Source organism: Tetranychus urticae, chromosome 1 (genome assembly GCF_039701765.1).
Source record: "Tetranychus urticae isolate SD_2017Ah chromosome 1, NJAU_TeUrti_SD_1.0, whole genome shotgun sequence".
Classification (NCBI taxonomy): Eukaryota; Metazoa; Arthropoda; class Arachnida; order Trombidiformes; family Tetranychidae; genus Tetranychus; species Tetranychus urticae.
Window position 1 is genome coordinate 29,375,998 of NC_142958.1, and position 16,495 is coordinate 29,392,492.

The window sequence follows — 16,495 nt, forward strand, 5'->3', positions numbered from 1 at the left end:
AAATGACTGACACTGATTGAGTGTAAAGATTGTTGTCAATTGTCTGTTGATGAAGTAAACAACTTATTTTATAAGGAAAATGGAAATTATAATTTCAGTTTTGTTTTTTTTTTCAATTTTAATCAAAGTGAATTCAATACTGTTGATTTATCAGCAAGAGAAATCCAATCTTCTTCTTTGACCCGGAAAATTCCTATTCTATTCCTGAAATTTGCTCATTTGAAATACACAAATACAATCAATGTGATACATCTTTGGCTGTATATTTCAGGTGAAAATTGTTTATTTTTACTTGTGTAAAATTGCCATTTTTCCAGTTCCTCTAAGGTTTTCCCAATTCAAGTTTGACAATGGTTGGACCTTAACAGGGGGAATATGATGACCAATGTAAATACATAATGACAAATAGTAAACATATTTTCAAATGGCCAGATCAAATTGTCAGAAATTAAGATTTAACTTCAGATATAACAAGATTCAAATGATTCCTTATCACAAGGCAAAGGCTCAGAATTTTCCAGTAAATACGAATTATTTTATATACGCAATCAAATATCTTTTTTTTATTCAGTTTTTTTTGTTCATTACAATCATATGAAAGCATTTTTACAGTCTTGGGAAGACTCTTCGTCTAAGAGATAAATAGAAACGAGAACATTTTTGTAAGCGTTCTCATTTGATTAAAGTCAATTAAAGTCTCAATGGTTGGAATCAATTTTTAAAGATTTTTCATGATTAGTTTCATTGAGGCGATTCAATCTCATTGTCTTACTATAACGCAAGTTATATAATTGGGGTCATAATGTTAATATTGGGTAACCATGAAACATTTAATTGATTGTTAGTTTCAACTTGTTGCAATCAGGATGAATTGATGTTTTGTAAAGCTTTACAACTGATCAGCATTGGTTGATTTTCAGATTGACATGTCTCTTGATTTCCATTGATTATCAAAAATGGCGTAAAAGTTTGGATACATTTTGCCAATTCAGTCACTTTTGGAGAAGGCAGAGTTCATGAACGAATCTTTCCTAATATTCATATATCTGGCTTGGAGTGGGCCATTATATCCAAGTCATGTAATTTTTGATGTACAGTTTCTTTAAATATATAATAAATAAATAATTTCTTTAGTAACAAATTTCACCAGGCAAATAGCTTTGTTGTTTGCATCTTTGACAGCTGTAATTTGACAATAAAAAATTTAAACGAAAAAATTTCCAACAATAACATTTTTTGTTCAAAAGTTAATAACCGACGGTGATGATTATGATGATGATGATTTGTGATTATTTGGCATCAGAAGTTTTAGGTTCTCCAAGGGTAACTCTTGCTGAGCAAAGTGGACAGCTTTCCTGAAAACACAACCATCTTCTTAAACAAATACGGTGGAAAAAATGTTGACAGGGAATTATAACAGACTCTTTTTCATTTATCATGTCAATATAACAAATGGCACAGACGTCATTGTGTTGTTTCAGTTGCTCTTTAGTTGCTGTCGGTAAGCGAGCTGATTTGGCGATTGCTTCGCGGCGCTGTATGAAGCTTTTGTAACCAGCTTGGAATCTTTGCATTACATTGAAATAACAGTGGATAATCAAAATAAAAGCATTGGTCCAGTTCCACTTATTGGATATTCCTTCAAAAATTCCGACAAAAACAACACTACTGGCAACAATGAACTCAATTACTTTAGTAGCACTTCTAACATAGTAAACCATCTCGTCTAATGGAGCCCATGGTTCATGACGGACTGCATCGTACCAAAGTAAACAATGGACTACAACCAGATCGAGGACTTGTGCTGAGGTGAGGAGACTTGTCGATATAACAACTGCCATCCAAAAGTCAACTGGAAATAGATTGGCCAAAACCCAGCTAACATGGAGAGGAAAGAAGAATAGGAAAGCACAGAGAAGTAATACTTTAACATGATGGAAAATGTTTCGTCCATGATAAGTGCTCAACGAGAGTATAACAGGTTCAGCAATTTCCAGCATTGACTCTAAGAGGGATGAAAGAACGACGAAAAGGATGATGGTAAGAACGGCCATGCGAGCAGGAGGCTGCATGTTGGTGATTCCTGTTAGAACAGCGAGCAGAAATGTGATCAATCCTTCTTCCCAACCAGAGTGAGCTTGATGAAGCATAATTTGATTGAAATAAATATCACTTTGGCGTCCAACATAATCGGGTTTACCCCATAAATAAAGTTTAATTCCGCATAGAGTAAAGTATGAGATATAAGTGACCGTAACTGCAGTTGATACCAATGAAAGTGGAGATGTGCACAAACTGCTGGCTGAACTTAAGATTAAACCATAAATGTCTTGAGAATTTTCTTCAACGAAAATATTTTCATAAATTTTGCACAAGAAAGCAATGCACCAAAAGAGGAGAAAGTGAGTTGGCACGAACAATTTTTTCCAAAGTAAAACAATTATATAAAGGAAACCATTGACTCTAGTTTCACTTAAAAGATCATTGAAAGCACCTTTAAATGAATTAAATAAACCATAAAACTGGTTGTATCCATAATGAACTAAAGTTATCACCACGAAAGCAGTACTGAAATGATGAATAACCTAAAGATAAAAAAAATAACAAAAGCGATTATGAATAAACTAATTTTTGATAATATAATGCCAATTATAAAACAATTGACTTGCCTCTATTGACTCGGATGAAAAGTCGACAATACGAGCGATAACTGGTAATGAGTAACAAGCGAAAGCTGAAACTACAGGTCTTCGCGGTCCTTGGAGGAGTAATGAAACGATACCTGCGATAATAACATGTACCGCAAGCAATGAGATTTGTTTAATGGCGGAATTATGAACAACTGAAGATGCCATTCGGTCAACCACATCGATTTGTGACAAGTAATCTCCATTCGAATCTCGAACCCAGTAATGAGAAAGAAAGTGAGCACTAAGAAGTAAAGCTCCGCAAATGAAATGTATGTAGAGCGAACGAATGCATGAGATTGGTAATAACAGGATAAAAAATCCATTGATTAATGCTGAAGAGAGGAAAAAATGTAATTAGATAATATTCTTAGTAAGAAGAAAGTTGAATGGTAATAATTTATGTACCGATGTTATTGAGAATTGTCAGAATGTAATTGGACTCATCACCGAAAGACAGGAAATTGTTTTTCTCGTTCTGCCACCAATATTCAATGATAAAGAGACCTGGAGTTCGGAGGACGACAGCAAGAGCCGCGTCAAGTCGCTGTTGGTCGCGATTCCTAGGCATTGTTTTGTACCTACAGAAGAAGCTAAAAATGAAAAGAAAAAGAAAAAAATGGAAATTAATTGAATTGATTTTCTTGAAAGGGTTTACAAAAATAGATATTTCTTTTGAAATTGAGACGGATGAGAAATCAGTCTAGCTCACTTTTCCATTAGATGAATTGTATGAATAGAAGGGTTGAAAGATAAGCTGAAGTTAATGACTTTGAAATGAAGAGAACATGCTTAATTGAAATCAGAGTAAATTTAATTGTTTTTCATTTCGATAGAAAAAAATAAGAGAGAATAGAGAAAAATTATTGGAAAAATCTTGGATAATATTTGATATTCAACATGCATCTATCAAGTGGCATAGACCGGCATTAAATGGTAAATTATACTGACAGAAAAAACAAACACTCGAATAAGGTTTTCAAGTTCAATTTATAATGTACTAATTAACAACCGCCAGCTATTCAATTTCAAGAACAGATTATAAAAGAGTCTCGAGTTAAAGGTCAAATTCATCATCCTAAATCAGGTCTGTTAAACGTATTGAGGTTCGTGAATGAAAAGTGATAAGGAGTGAATGATAATTATTTTGATGACCATGATCGCTCTTATTTTGAGGGAGATTCCCGTTAAAGAGATGCAAGGTCAGGATATGCCTGATTTTAGGGTTGAAATATATTAGAACCAGTTTATTCATAACGTTAAAAACTGTCATCAAAATGATGAAGAAGACCTTAAAATCCACTCTTGGATCCGGTCAACCTTTAAACCGATAACAATGTCTACCAAAACAAGAAACAACTCATGATATTTTGAACTTTCAACACCTTTTACTGGCAATAAAGTAAATCCTATCACATTGAAAATCTAACTGTGATATAAAGACAGTTTCGAGTGGAATAACAAAGAAAGGTGTTTTGTTTGAACTAATTATTAAAACACAGAAGAAGGAGTGATCAAAATAAAAAGAGAGAAAGAAAAGAAAAAATAGTTGAAAAAAGCTTGAGCACTTTTTGCATGACACACATTTAACAAAAACAAAACTGATAATGATTTTACCTGATTCATGAGCATATTTGAGGTCAGAGACGATGAAATGAGTAAAGGTAAGATCAAAAAGGGAAAATGCCAAGACACAATTTCAATTTTCACATTGATAGAAAAATTAAACGACAATTAAAAACAGTTGAAACGGTAGATGTTGTGAAGTAAACCAGGTAAGAGTTACAAGATGCAGAAAGTGATTCAAATGGTCTGTTCAAATAACCATGAATCAAACATTAACACATTGATAGTTGTACGAGAATAAATTTCTAAATCAAATTCGTACGTTGACATTAGTATAAATAAAAAAAGAGTTAAATTGGTCTAGATGATTTATCATTAATCATTACCACCAAAACAAAAACAAGTTAACCAAAAAGGTAAATACAGCACAACGGTTGAGTTACTCAAATTGAGTTTGAAAAACGCATACAATTTCACAACTCTCCTCATTAGCGACATCTATTAGGATACAAGGAAAAGAAAAATGTAATGTTATTCTTAACGCATGTTTTGAATACAGTTAAATTGTAGTTAAAATACTTTAAATATTGTCTTTAATTACACATGTAATGGTTAATTGATTTATTCAAAGTATAAGTGACCTAAAGATCCTTATCATGAAAAAAATCCTGGGTTATATCATCGATTAACGTTTTAATTGAGCGATTATAAATGTTTATCAAAGTAGCTCATTTTTTCAGTATTTCTTGATCTGATATATTTTTTAGTGAAACATTTTCAGTGTAAATTATTCATTTGTAATGATTTTTAAAAAGGTAAGTTTAAGAGTTCAATTTTTTTGTTTATTTTGAAAACATTGAAAGAGGTTCAGGTTTTATTTTGTACAACTGACATTGAGAAAGAAAAGAACTGATCAACAGATAATTCATAAAATACGCACTACAATTACAATAACAAAATATTCAAGATATAAACAAGTAAAGATCTGATATACAATAAGGTTTGATTAAAATATCAACACTTATACATGTGAACGATTAAAAACTTGAAGCATGCTTTTAGTAAAGCTCAATTTGTATAAGATTACTGAAACATCGTCTTTGTCTGGTCTATTGGATTTTCCGTTTTTGTTGGTTTTTTGGTACTTAAGACTTTTTATTTGCCAGAAATCTGTAAATGATTAAACCAATTTTTACCACCAGCCCCAGCCATGACCCTACGAATTTAGATAAGAGCAAAAACGAAGAAAGTAATTAGTGTTTATGGAAAAGGATTCAGTTATGTTCAAGTAAACATTAACTTACATGACCCCAACCGTGATGTCCATGGTGTCCATGATGTCCATGATGTCCGTGATGGCCATGATGACCCCATCCCCATCCACCATTCCAAGCCTATTTGTTAAACAAGAAAAATTGATATCATTGTTTATACTGAAATTGGTTGAAATTATTGAACTTACATGAGATAAAGCAGCATGAGCGTGACTATGACCACCCCATCCTCCCCATCCAGAGTGTCCAGTGTGGCCTCCCCAACCACCCCAGTCACCCCAGCTCTTGTGACCGTGCTCGTGACCTTGAGAGTGCTTATGGCCATGATGATGTCCATGTTTATGTCCCTTAAATACAAATAAATGTAACAGTTAAACAATGAAATTACGATTCATCTTATTTCAGTGAAACCTTGAGAAAGTATCAATGTATCACCATTAAACTAAAATATTGAATATTTTAGCAAAAAGATGACATTTTCAAGCAAATCTAGTATTTCATGTGAATAACGAACAGGTAATCTGATGAATGTAACTAGAAACTTCAAGATGCTATACAATCTGACAAAAAACTCTAACAATTCTGATGAAACAATAATGAATCTATTAAATAATAAATAATAAATAGTCTAAACTGTAAATCGTACATCATATCGATGTATCAGTTGTTGGTCCGTAATGTGTACGACAAGCCTGTAACTTGACAAGATGCTGTTGGTATTTCACTTACATGATGGTGTCCGTGATGATGTCCATGATGATGATGAACCTTCTTTCCCTCGTGTTTATGATGGTGATGAACACTTTTGTGGCAACAATGATGATGACGATGAGAGGCAACAGCCACAATGTAAAGGGCGACCAAAGCAAAAACAATAGCGAGCTTCATGTTGACTCAATGTTAACAAATGACGAATAATACTTAATGTAACTCTATCGGTCTAAAAATTGATCACCTTACAAGATGATCTGATGAATTGAAACTGAATCAGTCACAGTGGTCGTAGCAAGCATTCATATACAAAATATTGGCCAAAATGACGACCAAATTAATAACTCTAACAATTAATGTTGACACCTTAAACAATGTTGGCCAATTGTTTAATAAGAGTTCAACATTAACTGGGATAATTTGATGACAAACGACAAAATTTGAGGTAAAAAAAGGATTCATTATGAACTACAATCATAGTCTTGTTCAATAATTGTAAGGTTGAATCAAATTTGTTTTTGACAAAACTGAATGTTCACTGGAAAATGGTTGATCTGTTATTATGATTGCAATCTCAATTGATTTGAATCAAAGTTGAACTTGATTTTTTGGTCGAAAAAATGCTTTCTTTTTTACATTTCAACTTCTTCCTCTTTTGCTTCTCAATTTTAATCATGTTAACCAATGTTTTGATGTTTGATCATGTTCAACGAACGTTTCAATGTTTTGATCTGCTTCATTGATTACAATTAAATATGATTAAATTTACCGTTTGCTGACTTACACCAAAAAAACATTGATGATCTTTTTTAGGCCGATTCTCAATGTATTTATAAAAAGTTACAATATTATATCGAGATTAACTTTAATTGTAAGCGATAATTGACCACAAAGTTATTATAAATTATTAGAATATTCTTCCTGTTTTGATTGCTATATTGATGGACAATAAATCTATTAATTCGTGTTGATACAACAAGTGATTGATGCTGATAATTATCCTCTCTAATTGATCTATTTAATAACAGTTATAAATATTTCTAAAGTCTTCTGGTTCATCAAATGTCTAAAACATAAACACGATAACCCAGCTAGCTGTTTTGGCTCTTTAAACATTCAAATCCTCTGAAGATGGATCCTGCTTTGGTTTCCATGATGTTCATTCATTTGCCCATTTGAACAGATTAACGCCAACTTCGTGTTCTTTGGATAGCGTTGGAAACTTTGTCCGAATACAGAGAATCAATGGAGGAAAAGATTCTTTCTGTTTAATCGTCAAACAAAGTTTTCTCATATTTTAAGCCATTTACAAGTTTTGCAAAGCAAAAAAAGCAAAAGATCGTGCTTATTTCAGCCGAATTGTGCTTATGTTGGCATTTTATGTTGACCATTACTGGACTAAGTTGAAGAAAAGTGACTCTTTAGGTGCCTGAGGAGATGAAGTAACTCAACAAGATATTGTTATGCCCAAGGGGCCAAATGAAGAGTAAAATAAAGATAAAGGTTTTGAAAATGAGTTTACTGAGATTATGTTAAGGGTTTACAATGACTACAGGAGTGCGTGCAATAAAGGTTTAAAGCGGCTTAAGTAGCCTGTGTTGAGTCCTCGTTGAGGTTATTTTAACATTTGCCACCACCAAAGAAGAAAACTGTCCACAGTTTAAAGTTTAAACATCAGTTTGTATGTTAACGTGAATACATTTTACAACCTTTTCATTGTCTTTGTTTCTATTTGAAATTTTGTTTGGCTTTTCTTTTTAACTTTAACTTTTAACATGGCTTTACCCAATGATGAACGTAGTCGGTCACCTCAGCCACCCACATGTTCTGGAGACCACGAGTGTGGTTGTCAGCAATTAAAAATGACAGCAAAAGCCCGTGATGGCTATTACGATGTTGATTAAGTGCTCTAACAAGAGAGGTATCGATGCAGAGGCGAAGTCCGCAACATGGCTGCCGTCCTCGGGGCACCCTACCTGGTCGATATGCCAGATATGAGAAATATTAGTTGCACTAATGTTCCTTATGGTATACCAAAAAAGCTGAAACGGAGTCTCGTTTTTGCTCTCGATCCTGATGAAACATTTGAAAAGGACCCGAATTTGTTTTACTGTTCTGTGATTCTTGTTTCACCAATAAGTGTAATATGACTCGCCATGAGGAGAAAAGTTGTGTTTTCCCAGCGTCACCAAACCATAATTGTGTGGCTGAAATCTGTAAGTCAAATTGCGCTGGAAAGTTTGTTTATTTTACTCTTCCTGATGGTCGCGCTGAACGATCCATGCCATCAAGAAAAAAAACAAGTAATGTTTTTATGTTACACCAAAAAAATAAAGTAATCACTAAAATGCATTAAAATAAACTTAAAGGTTTAATTGAGAGATGTACAAGTAAACAAGGTTATAGTACAAAGAGGGCAGTCAAAGCACAACTGACTAAAGTGACGTTACAACTTTTAGAGGATGCTCAGTGAGTCCTCGTTGCGGTCAACTGAGACCTCGTTGGTCTTACATTACCCTCTACTACAAAAACAAAGAAACTGTCCTCAGTTTCTAATTAAACAGTCTCAGTTATACGTTGCCTTTGTTTTCTGTTGTCTATCATTTCAATTGTGCTTGTTTTATCCAAACTCTTTTCTTTCTATCTTCTTTCTTCAACATGTCTAAAGAAACAGCTCGTGCTTGTGCCGGGGAGTATCCCATTTCGAAAGTTACTGCATGCATGTACGGATGGTCCACGAACAGCAACAAATGTGTATCGTTTAACTGAATGGTCGCCAACATGGGTGGAAAGAAGCGATGTACATCTCGGTGAGGGGAAAGTTTTGAGTTTACCTAAATTGCAACCCTTCAATCGTGCACTATGGAGACAACACGAAAGTGCAAAAAGCACCAACAACTTTAAGCGAATCGAGTGGAAATTCAGCTGTCGATGGTGCGGTATGGGAACAGACGATAAGTCAAATATTAACAAACATGAAAAAAGGTGTAATGTTGTTCGAGCTCCTGGACATGTACATGGAAGGTTTTGTGCGCCAAACTGTCCCGCTCCAGCCAAATACACCCCCAGGGAGGATGGCAGGAAGAAAAACCCGGGGCGACCAAAATCCAAGGAATCATTGTTCTTTACATTTGTAAAACTTTTGCAAATTTCGTATCACAATAAATGAATTCTGAATTTAAACTGTGTGTTTTGTGTTTTTGTTGTCAATAACAAGACTATTCAAATGGCTTACAAGTTATTAAAATAGTCAGAGAAATAAAAAGGTAAACGTACTAAAGCAGCCACCAAGAACCTTATGAAAATAAGTGCTGATGAAAAACCAGATTTTACAGCTTTGAACCGACCCCCGAGGATTTGGATTATACAGTGCCAAAAGTTTCTATCGTGACGGCTTAACAACCTAATACAGCTGCTATAGCTTGTTCCGACAGTGAAAGCTTTCAGTTTATTACAAAGTGTTGTTTGGAACTCTGCACCGCTACCTGTGCTAAAGCTCGCTGGAATAATATAAAACTAGCCCCCATTTGCAGTTACTTCTCTTCCAACATTGCTAAGAATTCTGTTGAAGATTTAACTAAGGACTTGAAATTTATTGCTGCCGTTATTAAAACAAAAATGGGGTCAGATGTTCTTAAATTATTTGTTGGCGACTGAAACGCTTACCACCCGTCTTGGTCAAGAGAAGAGTGTTTAAGCCACTACAAGAAAAAGAAAGGTGAAAGAGTGATGACTTTCTGCAACGTGACGGAAATGTATGTTTTGAATCTATTTCAGCCGAATTGCGTTGTTGGTGCCAAAGAGACAGTATGTGATCATATTCTAGGCTGCAGAGCATTCAAAGAAGGGATCCTTAGTTGCAACATGGAATTAAATAGTTCATCTGATCCCGAGCTCATTCGAATAACCATTGATAACGATAAACTGTTGAAGTATTTAAGAGATAAGACCAAAAGGTTGGACATGAGTCGGTATACAGACATGGATGGCTTCTGGTTATGCCATTTGCCTGAAAAAACAGACACGGCCAGTGAAGGAAGTAATCCTGAACGCCATAACGCTGGACATTGACATGGCGGTCAAAGAGATGTTCCTGGAGTACCTGGTGTTGCTTCAGGCTTACGTATGCCAGATTCCGTTAATTGACCAAAACATTAATAATTAGAATATAGGAAGGAATTCAATTTACGAAGGGTTAAATGAATGGTGAATAGATAGCAAAAAAATGTAAAGAAATCGGAAAGAAAATTAAATGAAATACAGTGTGGTACCAGATAATGAGAATCAATTCTTCAACGAACCCTCAATGGGAGAGTTAAATAAAATTGAAATTTTCTTTGAATTTCTTTGATTATTACTAAACTAAATCTAATTTTCTTTCGCAAATATCAATGAAGAAACTCAAGAAATCAGTTTGAAAAACAATTAATCTTGAATTTGATTATTTAAAGAAAGTTGATAATCAAGAAAATAAGTTGCCCGCAGAATAGTGTAAATAAGCTATTCCAAGGTATTCTCATTATCTGGTACCTTACTGTAAAGAGATTGTTTGAATAAGTTATTGTTTCAACATTGATTAATCAGTGATTGGTGAACATTTAACTGGTGCTTTCCTCAATAACGGACGTTTAGCCGGTAAAATCGGTTTCTCGATGTTATTGTCTTTTATTGTTTGATTTAAAATAGGACCAAATAAGAAAAAAGTAAGAGCGAGCAGCATTAGAATAATGACAATTAAAGTTGTTGTGAGAATGAGGATAAACGAATCGGTCTTGTTGATAACATTTTCTTGACTCAAGCTTTGCATATCAAACTTTGTTAGGTTAAGATTTTCTTTTAATGAATCATTTAACAATGGATTGAATTGCCTGTTAACTTTGAAATTCCAATCTTACACAAAATGTAATGTGTTTGTGCTTTTTATGTTATGAGGGTGGTAAGTATAATTATTATTCTTGAAGGACACGTTTGCTGGTATTGAGAAGACAAATTGTGGACATTGATGAAGTGCGTCAAGAGTTCAATTGAAGTTCCCGCACAATAGATAAAGTTATGTCTTTTAACGAATTTTATTTGAACTGTGTTGTAGTAGGTAGCAACCCGTCAATACAATGATCTGTCACCCACAAATTAGTTTCAGTAAGATTCTGTTTTAAACAGTTTCGTTCTTGAGGATTAGATCAAAATAGGGATTGTTAATCATTTTATTATGAATTTCTACCGCGCAGTTCAAGTTTTTGGAAAAAAGGATCTCTTTTGGTCCAGCATAGATTGAATTATAATTTTGTGTCTCGTTTCTCTGAGTAAACTTAAATGCGTCAGCTTGCAATATTGTGTAATTTGTTGATGTTATCTTAACATCAAAACCGAGAATAATATGACGTTTACGTGAATCTAGGTAACAATAAGTCGGTCCGAAAAGTTGCAAAGGACACGTTTCTTTGCAAGGAAGTCAAATGTTGAATAACTCTAATAATTCTGGTTCTAGTTCACCATAACTCCATTTTCTTTCTGCCCGAGTGAGAATTGTCTTCATACGTATGAATTTATTTGATAGTTGAGAAACAAAATAGATAGTTTTAGGAATTTCTTGTTCAAGGAAAGCCAATTTTGTGTTTACTTCTTGTAAAATGCTAGTTATTTTATCAAAGCTCACTTCCATGTCTCTCGTTACTTTTTTGTAATTTGTTGTTTAAACTTTTGTTTCTCTAGTTCGTAACTCTTTTCTTTGTGTTTTTCGACAAGTTTAGCGAACTCTGATTTCAGGCTTTTCTCTTTAGAGAAGGTGATTGCTCCTAATCCAACACTCATAAAAGACGTGATTGTTATTGTGCCGAAAAGTAGTAAACTTAAAATAATTTCTCTTTTTCTTCTAGAAATTTGGCTTGCAACTCTTCTTTCAGGTTCCGGGCAGAATTTTGAAACTGGATGCAAGAAATCATTGACGAAGGAAGAATCACACCATTCTATCAAGGAATTTGAGTTATTTGATTTTTAATTATGATTTTTTATAAATTCACTGCACTTCATTCACTCCGGTAGATTGATTTAATCTAAAGTGTTATGCAATCTTGGTGACATAATGCATCTAGATGTTGCTGACAGTAGTGTCATACTAATGTCACGTATTCAAAAGATTAACAAGGCAAACAGTAATAGTAAGACAAGTGAAAGTTAGATGTCGCTATAATTTGCAGGCAAATTCAAAGACATTAGGACGCTTCTTTTAATACAGCCATTAAATTTGTATAATTAATCAGATTAGTTTCTCCATGCCTGTTGCAACAAGTTTTGGTGTACCTGTTAACGTTTTATCTAATCATAATAGGTGTATTTATATTGAGGATGTTAGTATTTTATGTTTGATTTAATTATTTCAATGCTCATCACAATTTCTATGTTTTGTTTTTAATTGCAGCCACCAGCGAGTCCACCACCAAAATAAAGCTTCAGAAGATCAATTATTATCCGACCTGCAAGAACCTGGTCTTCAGCATGATGCCGATGTAGGAAATAATCTAGATGTTGCATCTGAAGTTGCAGTAGAAAGCGAAAGTCAAAATGTATCGCCAGAAAACACATTAGAAAGCGGTGAAGGTGAACCTGTTTCAAATGCTGTAAATTCTGAATCTGCTTCAGCGGTTCGAGAGGAAGAGGTAAGTTCGTGTTTTTTGTTTTTAATGACTTAATCGCTAATATTTAATATGCTATTCTATAACCCTAGGTTGTACAAACAGTTAATATTTGCGTAGAAGAGCTCAAAGCTGCTTTTCCAGCAAAACTAAGCCATTTTGCAGAAATAAATAAAAAGATTTACGCTCACGTCAAATATGACAAATATTACGCGCGACTAGAAATGCTGGAACTTTATGGTGTTTACGAAAAGGTTACTCAACGCGACTTGACAGCTGAAATTGGAGAAAATGTCAGAAAGCTTAACGTTGCAAAACGTAGATCCCGCGTATGGGCTTGTCCATACTGCCGCTCATATTTTCGTCAAGGGGATAAATATGGAATCACTCGACACATGAATGAATGAAATGACAAGGACGGGCACATGGAGCCAGGTTGTCTAATTCGTCGAGCTTGAGAAAAAAAGTGAAAGGTTCATGGCCGATAGCCAAACTCAAACCAGTTTCTAGCTGGAGTTAGTTTTTAGTTTTTAGTAACATTTATACACATGTGGGAATCCCAATAACATTTCTCAATCTTTTTAATAATTCTTATCACAGAAATTACCAAAATCCTCTTTTAATTCAAATACATGAACCTTTTCAAAATTGTAATTCCTTTGTATTGTGGTACTCTAGTAATTCTCTACGTTTAAACCTCTACGTTTTAGCAACTCTGGTTTGGCCAACGCTTGTTGAGTAAAAATTTTTTATTGTTTTAACCTGGATAATGGTTAATCAAAATAAATTAAAATTGAATTCAAATACCATTTTAGTTAGTAAATTTAGTTCAAGCTAGTTTGCTTATATCTACATAATTGACTGTAAACTTAAAAGTACTTATCGTTAAATAGATTTCCTATGCCCACAGTTGTTGCAAGATATTTGATAATCCCAAAAAGATTTAATTTATTGGCTAAATTTGTTAAGTTAAGTTTATTGAAGAAAAATGAATTGAACTGAATCGAAATATCACTTCTTTATTAATGCTGAAGTAGAGTATTTTTAAATATTAAATTCTCGACAGATGGCGCTGATTAATTTATGCTTGGCACGCAATTTCGAAACATATGTACAAAGATACCATTCGCCTATTGTAATTTAAAGATTTCGGTAATTTAGTGTTTTATACTCTGTCTAATTATAACTGTCTGTTAATTATTCATTCGTAATCGATGAAGTAAAGAATTGCAAAATTGTGAAATGAGTTTGTTAAAAATTTGAGAACCTGCATCAACTGTGATGGATTTAAAGAACTATTTAGCATCAGCAAAGAAATTGGATAATTTAACAACCAGATTACCATGTTCACCAACATCTTATGGAATTTACGCATTTAAAATGACGGAGAAAAAGACATTCTAGTAGATAGGTTTTCTTGGAAACGTTCAGAATGGTACAAATACAAAGACCGCCAGTGGCAAAGGTGTGAATTTTATTTACAAATTAAAAATGATAATGAAAGTGGAAATGAAACTTTTGTAAATTCATGTATCGTGAAAGTTCTCAAAGGATATCGGTCTAATATATCTAATATTCATATATTAAGTGTTCAAATTGAAAGAGAAATGGTTATTATTAAATTATTCTCCTCTTTCTTTATTCTGTCTATTTCCCTGTCTTATTTCTTTTCTTAACAATGGTCAGAAGGGCAAAACAAATACTTTGTTTTAACTAAAGGATTATTGAGGAAAGTTGAAATTATGACTCCAATGTGGTAACTTGAAAATGTCTGGAACTAGTGCTTCGTCAATTGGACGATGTCCTTATTTAATTATTAGTTTAACTAAATTTTAGTCAATTTAAATGGAAATTATTGTCCACAAAATGGTTATTATTAATAAATGTTATTAAATGTCCAAAATTATCACATATATTATCAAGGGAATATCAGAAATTAGTTTAAAAGAAGTCACGGGAATTCCAAAGACAAATCGAAGATCTTTCATCGCACTTTACCATCAACAATTGAAAAACTGGAAAAAAAGGAAACTTGCGCTGATAAAGGTAATCTCGATAATTATCATCGTTGAGAAACTGACTCGAGAGGTAAGAATCGACCTGTAAATGAGGAAGAGCAAGTTTTAATTTACATTACAGTCAATATTCCCAAAATGAGACTATCTCAAAATGAGACGTTGCCATGGTTTCAATGTAAACCTCTTTGTTCATTCATGTCTTTGTTCCTTTACTCAAAATGCCCCGTTGTAACAAAATTAATCAATTGTGTAAATCAATATGGGGTAAATTCAGCTATAAACACATTCCGTGTTTTCCGAATAATTCAAAACAAGAAAGTGATTGAAGAACGAGTTGAACAAGGAAAAGGAAGGATGAAAAGGTAAAGTTGAAAAGGTGAAAATCTTGAATGAATGATAAACAATTTACTTACATTTCAGGATTGTCAACACTTCCGATGAGCTTGATAAACAGCTAATAAATTACATTTCCATGATGAACAATAAAGGATATCCACTCACAATATCGATGATATGTTTAAAAGCTATGAAATTGATGAAAGACCCGAGCTTCAAAGGTACAGTTGGATGGTTCCAAAAATTTCAAAAAAGATGTAACATTGAACATGGTAAATTATCAGGAGAATCAGCAGGAACAAATAATGAATTGATAAACAACTTTAAATTAAATGTGATTCCTGACATAAAAAAATACCCACCAAATAGACGATATAATGTTGATGAGACAAGTGTTTTTATCGTCAATTGCCATTGAAAACATTTTTCAATAAAAAAGGAAAACACTATGGAGCTAAGGCTAACAAGGAAAGGATTACTGTTTTATTTTGTTGTAACCAAATTGGTTAAAAATTGCCTCCTTTAGTAATCAGTAAATCCAAAAATCCGAGATCTTTCGGAGGTAACTTGAACCAGATAAGAGAGAGAGGAATAATTTTTGAATCAAACAAAACAGCCTGGATTGTGAAATCAATTTTCTTTAATTACATCAATATCTGGCACGAGCAATTGAAAAACAAAGGAGAGAAAGTAGCTTTAATTCTTGACAACTTTTCCGGACATAAAATTGATGAAGAATTATTTCCATATATTGAGTTTTTCTGGCTTCCTCCGAACACAACATGTTTCCTCCAACCTCTTGATAGCGGTATAATAAGGTCATTTAAATCTAATATGTTAAAAGAATATTAGAGAAAATAATTGAATGTTTTGAAAATGAAATGACCATTAATCAAATTGCTAAAAGTATCTCACTTTATGATGCTATTGAATGGCTTGGTGATTCATGGGAGGAGATTACCAGTGAAACAATCGTGGATTGCTGGAGAAAGTCAGGTTATGGTGATGATGAAATTGATGAAAATGTTGATGTTGGAAATATTGGTAATGATGTTGTTGATGAAGATATAAACATTGAAAATCTTTTCGATACTCTGCCTATAAATTCAAAAGAAAAGCCAACATTAGTCCAGTACATGAGAAATTTGAGTGTATTAGAAACTGATACTTACTTTGTCCAAAATGAATTCACCTCAAGAGGAATTTGATCCTCCAAAAAAAATTGTTTTAAGACAATAAATTAACTTAAATTATGAAAATTTCAATCAATA

The 16,495-nt window shown here is 33.3% G+C and overlaps 2 protein-coding genes and 1 long non-coding RNA gene across 3 annotated transcripts; all 3 read right to left on the reverse strand.

Annotated features, from left to right (window-relative positions):
- Positions 1 to 531: 531 nt before the first annotated feature.
- Positions 532 to 4,685, reverse strand: LOC107361950 (RING finger protein 145). The gene is made up of 4 exons (XM_015928912.3): positions 4,305 to 4,685; positions 3,096 to 3,280; positions 2,670 to 3,022; positions 532 to 2,585 (listed from the first exon to the last, which is right to left on the reverse strand). Exons 2-4 carry the CDS (start codon positions 3,256 to 3,258, stop codon positions 1,290 to 1,292), a joined length of 1,812 nt encoding a protein of 603 aa, XP_015784398.1. The 5' UTR covers positions 3,259 to 3,280; positions 4,305 to 4,685; the 3' UTR covers positions 532 to 1,289.
- A 388-nt stretch (positions 4,686 to 5,073) lies between these two features.
- Positions 5,074 to 7,399, reverse strand: LOC107361952 (uncharacterized). The gene is made up of 4 exons (XM_015928914.3): positions 6,257 to 7,399; positions 5,716 to 5,874; positions 5,558 to 5,647; positions 5,074 to 5,469 (listed from the first exon to the last, which is right to left on the reverse strand). Exons 1-4 carry the CDS (start codon positions 6,413 to 6,415, stop codon positions 5,446 to 5,448), a joined length of 432 nt encoding a protein of 143 aa, XP_015784400.1. The 5' UTR covers positions 6,416 to 7,399; the 3' UTR covers positions 5,074 to 5,445.
- Positions 7,400 to 15,842: 8,443 nt separating this feature from the next.
- On the reverse strand, positions 15,843 to 16,347 carry LOC112538821 (uncharacterized). The gene is made up of 2 exons (XR_003082180.2): positions 16,140 to 16,347; positions 15,843 to 16,053 (listed from the first exon to the last, which is right to left on the reverse strand). It is a non-coding gene; the product is annotated as an uncharacterized LOC112538821 (long non-coding RNA).
- Positions 16,348 to 16,495: the final 148 nt, after the last annotated feature.